Source organism: Salvia miltiorrhiza, chromosome 3 (genome assembly GCF_028751815.1).
Source record: "Salvia miltiorrhiza cultivar Shanhuang (shh) chromosome 3, IMPLAD_Smil_shh, whole genome shotgun sequence".
Classification (NCBI taxonomy): Eukaryota; Viridiplantae; Streptophyta; class Magnoliopsida; order Lamiales; family Lamiaceae; genus Salvia; species Salvia miltiorrhiza.
The window spans coordinates 36,368,708-36,376,226 of NC_080389.1; the positions used below are offsets into that span (position 1 = coordinate 36,368,708).

The following is a 7,519-nucleotide window of genomic DNA, read 5'->3' on the forward strand; positions in this document are numbered from 1 at the left end:
ATAAACAAGTGAAATGTTTTGTTATGGTTTTTGTTACAGCAATGTAAATTCTGCTGACTTGTAGTACCCTATTCTACACATGAACGAGTGAAATACTTTGTTATGGTTTTTGTTACAGCAATGTGAATTCTGCTTGACTTGTTGAAGGATTGGGTGAAATGATTTGCTTTCAGATAGTAAATATTATTATTTGCACATAAAGGATTAAGAACGTACCACGTCTATGACCAGCCTTCATAATTGCTAGTGATAGTCGAGAATTTGACCCCAGTACCATTTGACCCCAGTACCACCCCTCAATAATCATCATCACCTCCAACTGCACAATTTGGTAAGCATGTTGAGTATTATCAACCTGCTAATTAATTTGTATCACCCCAAAGTGTATCTAGTGTTACTACTGATGGTCCTAAAAGAAATTTGGTGCTTCTAATAGCTTTTATTTGTGTGAATGAATGCTCAATCGACTGGTTTCAGACATATCAAACTATTTTATTACTGGCTTTGGGCATGTAAGACCCCAAGAAGCTGAAATGTCCAATTAAAACAGCCACACACTAAGAAGCTGATATATGGCACAGAATAGCACACAAAGAAGTTTAACATGAAAGCAGATTCAGTGGTAGAGCGGAAGATGAATTTGAGTCCTAAAGGAAATTGAGCAAGAGTGAACTCACAAAATAGTTAATCTGATGAGATAAGACTTTAGAACAAGTGGTGAATAGAACATTTTATGGACAAAGTCAATAAGATACCTCTTCCCATATCCGAAGGAAAAGTTGAAATTATCGAGAATTCATCCATCTCGACGGGCTAACCTTCCAATTCTGGATTGATGCAGCTTTTGTGCCCTTTGTTGTGCCAGAACTTCTTCGGATACTGCGGCTGTGTAGTAGCTTCACTTGGTTGAACAGAAAGAACCTCAGCATGCAGCTCCTTAGAAAGTGCATCAAGAAAAGCAGGAGCAATAGATTCAGCATCCCGATTATATTGTTCCTCCTGAGAAGGGTCATTTTGATCAACATCTCGAATCGGATCATCTGAAACTTCACTGACACTGTGGAGGGATGCATCCCTCCCGCCTACTGACGCATTACTAGTAGTTCTCCTCACTCGAGCATCACCACCACCATGTTTGTCTCCACCATCATCATGGCCATCGACACTTCCAATTTCAGTATTTAAACTCCTTAAGCTCTCGCGTCTCACCCAAAGCTGCCCGATTGCCGCCACTCTCTTAGCTCACTGCTTCACATCACTCAGTACATCAGTATGGTCATATTGAGCTTCAACAGACTGAGCTTATCTGCTTGACGTTTCCGTTCCCTGATTGGGCTCGTTTGTAGCAGGTGTATTATCAACACTTCTGGTGCTGTCCAATATTGCAGATGATGGAGGAGGTGCATTACTACCACCACCATTGCTTTGATTTTCAGCAGTCATCTCGGCAAACTCAGAGGATGGACTTTCTTCATTTTTATTTAGAGATCCGACAGCTGTAGTATTATTAGAAAACTTTTCGGAGGAGGGACGTTTCAGGCTGGAAACGAGCACTTCCTCCAGACCTTGGGGAAATAACAGATGAGTTTGACCCACCACTTAATTGGCCCTCCTTGGACAATAAATTAAGCCGATGTCCTTGAGGTCCATTGCGAAGTGAACGCAAAATGGAGTGCAACCGTGACAAAGAACCCTTGGAGTTCCTATCTGAATCACGGTCATTCTCTGTAAAGGTGAAGGTAAATAAAAATAAGATGTTGTTGGGAACTTAATGAAATATCCTAATCCTAGTTTTGATGATACCAAAATTAATAGGTTTCAATTGTAATAGACTAGAACTGTTTTGAACTCAAGTGTTAGAGTTCTTTTTCTAGTATATATAAATGGGACGGGCCAAATATTTGGAATCAATTCAGCACCCCATCCTCCCACTCTACCTTCTTACTTTGCAGGCTTCTTGTGTATTCCCATCCTCTTTGGGAGAGAAATAAATGCACGTCTTTTATTTTATCTTGTTTTGTCATTTTATTCTTTCAATATTCTCGCTTTTTGATATCAGCATCTTTAATCTTTTTAATTTTCTATAAGTAGACTGTCTACTCGTTTAAATTAGGTGTTCCACTATTAAATTTGTTATTTTATTAATACTCCCTCCGTCCCGCGAAGCGTGACCCACTTTCCTTTTTGGGTTGTCCCACGAAGCTTGACCTGTCTCTAAAATAGCAAAAAATTTACTCTTTATTCACCTTTTCACTTTTTCACCTACCACACTTAACACACAAAATACCAATTTCTTAATTCCCGTGCCGAAAAGAAATGGGTCACGCTTCATGGGACGGAGGGAGTATTTATTATTAAAACAAAATATATTGCAGTATTATGAATCGTAATTAACATCTATAATCTATAATATATTAAAAATGCAATTTTTAATTTGAAATTAATTTCAAATTAAGTTCAAAATTATGTCACAGTTTTGTAATTATAATAAAATTGAAGGTTTATTTGTAAACTATATTTTTAATTTTTATTTAATTGTTTGTATTTTATTTCTTTCTAAAATTATGAAATTCGACTAATTACAAAATATTTAATATATCAAATTGGAGATTACAATAAGAACTTTAATTTAATACTCCCTCCGTCTCAAAAAAATTGAGTCAATTTCCTTTTCCTACCGTCCCACGAATCTTGAGTTATTTCTATATACAGTAAGAATTAGTTAAAAAATAAGGGGTTTAATTAAACTTATCTTAATTAATTGTGTACTTACCTAATCACTTTTCCATTTTACTATCACTTTTTTACTCTATTACCTACACACTTATCTAATCATTTTTCTACTTTATTATCTACACACTTAAAATATTAATCTTCAACTCCTTAATTCATGTGCCGAAAAGAAGTGACTCAAGATTCGTGGGACGGAGGGAGTACTATTTTATGTAAATATTTGATTTAAAATGTAAAAGTTATGTTTATTTAAATATTAAAATTTTAAAAATTTCTCTCTCCTCTCATCTTTTATTGTTCACTAATTTCTTTACACGCCGCAAGTGCACGGGTGCAATTGTGTACAGTAGCAAGCAAGGTCGTATTCCACAGAGACTAATTATTATCAATGCCTATCCTAAATTATTATTCCTCTATCTGGAAAATCGAAATTGAGAGTTTTGTTTTTAAAACTAAATAAATAAAAGCAGGAAAGAAAATAAACTGAGCTGAGACAAATAGAGAAACAAATATGAGCAGAATTTCCCAACGTAAAGGTTTCAACAGATTCTCATAACTAACAAGTTCAATTCAATCATCAAGATAATTCCTAAGGCAATCTCAAAACTAGTCTATACCCATTCTTATGGCATACAAACCGTTGATTACATGCAAGGCTACCATCTCCGGATCACACTTCTAACATGCAACTCCTAAAAGCTCCTAGGATTAACGCCCTCACAAATATCAATTCCCTTTAGAATTAAAATAAACTGATGCTCGACTCATGTCATGTACTGCGAGCATTAAAATCTAATGTCGAGTATGACGAGCATGTCGAGCACTCTGGAACAGCAACTACTGCAATTTGCACTAACGCTCGCTTACTCGACACATGTGTAAATTCGAGCATGTCGAGCGTTGGTTCTAATTGTATTAATGCTCGATTTTGATACATGTCGAGCATGTCGAGGCTAAGTTGAGAATATAATAATGCTCGAAAACTCAACTAATGTCGAGCATTAGTTCTAATTGTACTGATGCTCGACTCATGTCATGTACTGCGAGCATTAAAATCTAATGTCGAGCATGACGAGCATGTCGAGCACTCTGGAACAACAACTATTAAAACATCTACAACAAGTCACAAATCATTAGAGCAATCTAGAACAAAATGTCTTAAAATAAACTTACATCCACAGTCTTAAAAATAACATAAACAAGAGCATATCCAAACTAGAGTAGTCTTAAAAATAGCATACATCCAAAGTCTTAGACAAATTGACATAAATCATTCAAGACGTCACAAATTTTGTACATCTTCGACGATTATGCCCAACTTCACCACATATGCCACAACATTTGCGCCTACGGGACCCAACAACTTCTGACTCGTTACTAGCAATGTGTTCATCTTGTGATATTGGAATGGCCTCTTTGCATTTGGAACGGTAATGACCGCTTTGGTTGCATCTCGAACAAGCTCTAGATAATCGGCTAGAAGATTCGATTCTACTTGTCCGTGGACGTCCTGCCTGTGTAGGCTGAGGTGGTGTCAACACTTGTCTTGATTTCACTTCTACTGGCACACACCACTCATCTGGATGCAAGATTGGCATCACCTCACCCGAATATATCTCACGCAATGTCTCTGTTGTGTAGTAGCTCGACACATATGAAAATAAACTCTGTTTTGATTTACTGCATTAAATGTTGGAAACATTAATACCAAATATACAAATAACAAGTGGTAGACAAATAGAAGTACCTTATTACCGCGGCAGCATGAGCGCAAGGAATCAAATCAAGATCAAATTCCCGACACAAGCAAGTGTTAGCATTCAGATCAACCACATACGTCTTTGTTCCACATGAAACCTTATATTTCATTGATGTAATTGGCTGGACATCCATGGTCCGTCCATCTTCAATGGAATTCTCTAACTTTTTTGCCGCATATTCAGTTAAAATATGGGTTCTCACCGAAGCTTTATTACGTCGCTCAACAAACCACTGTGCAATCAATGTCCGTACACATTCCAAAAGAGTGCATACTGGCAATCTACGAGCCCATCTAAGACGACCATTCAAGCATTCTGCACAATTAGAAGTAAGAAACTCATACCGTCGTACTGGACATTTACTACGGGACCACCGTATTGGATCAACATCCATCAATTTCTTAAATGCATTTTGCTTAGAAGTCAAAGCAATTTTTGACATTTGCTTATCAAAGTCCCGACTTCGGTAACATTTGGATGCTTTTTGATACATAGCAACCACATGAGCACCCCATCTTGATATATTTTGCTGCAAATGATATGTACAAACACCATGAGGAATTCCGGGATACACAGTAGCAATAGCATTCTTGATGCTTCGGTATTGGTCAGAAACAAACAATAAATCATCAGGGCAACCAAAAGTTCTTTTCAATTGGTTGAAAAACCAAATCCATGAACTGTCATTCTCCTTATCACCAATTCCCACAGCCAATGGAAACACCTGTTCATTTCCATCTTTTGTAGCAGCAACAAACATAATACCTCTATATTTTCCTTTCAAATGTGTGCCATCCACAACTATGACAGGACGACAAGAAGACTTAAATCCATTTACACAAGCACCAATAGCCATAAAAACATATTGAAAACGATCAACAGGGTCAGTTTGTAATGCAACAATAGAACCGGGGTTAGATTCTTGCAACATGTACAAATATGAAGGTAATAATTGAAAATACTTATCTGTATCTCCATATATCATACTGATAGCATGATTCCTCCCAATCAGTGCCATCTGATAATCAACTACAAACCCATATTCTCTTCTCAATTGTGCTTGCATCTCCTTAGGCTTCAAAACAGCACCTTCATTCATCAATGTTGGAGCAAAAAATGCTCCTATCGTCCTTGCTGACACTGTTCTAGGACCGTGATTTCTCAAGTCAATCTGACAACTGTGCGGAGCAACCCATTTGATAACCTTCCAAACAGTCCCATGCGCTGTAGCACGTAGTAAGAATGGGCATTGTTCACTATACTTGCAAACAACTGAGAATCTACACTTATCAGATCGCTCAACAACAAATTCTACACGATTTACCAAATGATATAGCCCCAGTGCAGTCTTCAAGCTTTCTTTATCCATAAATGTAGATCCTTCTGATAGTGTATCACGGTTGAACCCTTTGGTTATTCCTAATTCCTCACAAGGAAGTGACGCTTGATATAGAGCACCGGGAATGATCCATTGTTGACCATGCCCAATCTGTCTATCCCAAATGTCATCTTCTACATCCACATCCACAAATGAGCTGCTTAAGGAAGGTACATTATGCCTATTTCTACTATCATCATCACCACCACCACCATCATCATCATCACCACCACCACCACCACCACCACCACCACCATCATCATCATCATCATCATCATCATCATCATCTAAACTATCCAAACTGTCAACATTCTCATTATAACCCCAATCAACACCATGTTCATCATCAACAACATTATTGGCAATGCGCTCAAAATTATTGGCAGCAACATTTTCAATTTGAACGTCATGTCTAGGCACAATAAGTTGATCCATGTTTCTTTGAGGATTTTGTAGCGTTTCAAACATTGGCTGTTTCATATTCACATTTGTGACTTGAGAGTTCAACATATTCACAAAACTAGAAGAAGGAACATTTATCTTTTGAACAACTGATACAAAGATCTTCGGCACTTGAAAAGAATCAATCACTAAGTTTAAATCATCATCATCTAGTATCTTGATTCTCAAAGTTTCATCTTCCGGAGTTTTCATATATGAATATATCCAATACTCATAAATATTTGTATCTAAACAAACAATCCCTTGAATCCGACTTACTAATGTGTTGAATGTCATGCCCGATGATGGAAAACGGAGATATTCATGATGCCCCCCCTCATACTTGTCGTTATTCCATGAACCACCATATGATACAACCATACATAATTGACTCATCTGAAAAATACGAACGAAACATAAGAAATATCAAAATGAGATTTGAATAAAAAAATGAGGCATAACATCTACTGTTGCTCGATATGCTCGGCATGCTCGATTCGCGATCCTCGCTCGCAATGCTCGATAAGGCAAGCTTGTCGAGCAACAGTACTAAATGCTTAATGCTCGCCATGCTCGACTCCATATGGTCGAGCATGTCGAGTATTTGTTCATGTCCCATGTATGCTCGACATGCTTGACTTGTCGAGCATGCCGAGTGAAGTTCGCGAATCGAGCACTATAGAACAAAAACGGGAATATTCAAAATATATCAACTGAATTGAAAATTGTTCTTCATAAACCATAAAATAGTTTTGAATAACAGTAATTCATGTATAGAAGACCTGAATATACCTTTCAAACTACCAGATTATGATCGAATTGAAGAAACCCACAATTGAAGAAGTTTTGGGGGTTTTGAAGATGAATATTTCAAAAGTGTTTGGTTTTGTGTTTGATGTTGAAGTTGCAGCTACCAATTTTCGTTTTACTCAACCTTCAAATGTGAAAAACGAAAATTAAAAGAAAAAGAAAAATAATGGCATTAAATAAATGTGAAAAACAAAAATAAAACAAAAAGAAAAATAAGGGCATGTAAGTCTTTTCAACACTCAATTGGGTACATTTTATATGTTTATTTTTGAGTGGGTACATTTTATGTTTCCTTTTTCCAATAGGGCAAAAAACACCATTAACCCTAAACAAAAACATAAAAAAGAATAGAAATCTCAATTAATTGAATCAAACAGTTAGGAAATCAAATCATGTC

The 7,519-nt window shown here is 36.8% G+C and overlaps 1 protein-coding gene across 1 annotated transcript; it reads right to left on the reverse strand.

The window, feature by feature from the left end:
• Positions 1–3,907: 3,907 nt before the first annotated feature.
• LOC131016525 (uncharacterized) lies at positions 3,908–6,073 on the reverse strand. Its single transcript, XM_057945238.1, has 2 exons — positions 4,481–6,073; positions 3,908–4,413 (listed from the first exon to the last, which is right to left on the reverse strand). The coding sequence occupies exons 1-2, from the start codon at positions 5,860–5,862 to the stop codon at positions 4,008–4,010; spliced, it is 1,788 nt and encodes a 595-aa protein (XP_057801221.1). The 5' UTR covers positions 5,863–6,073; the 3' UTR covers positions 3,908–4,007.
• Between the last annotated feature and the right edge of the window lie 1,446 nt (positions 6,074–7,519).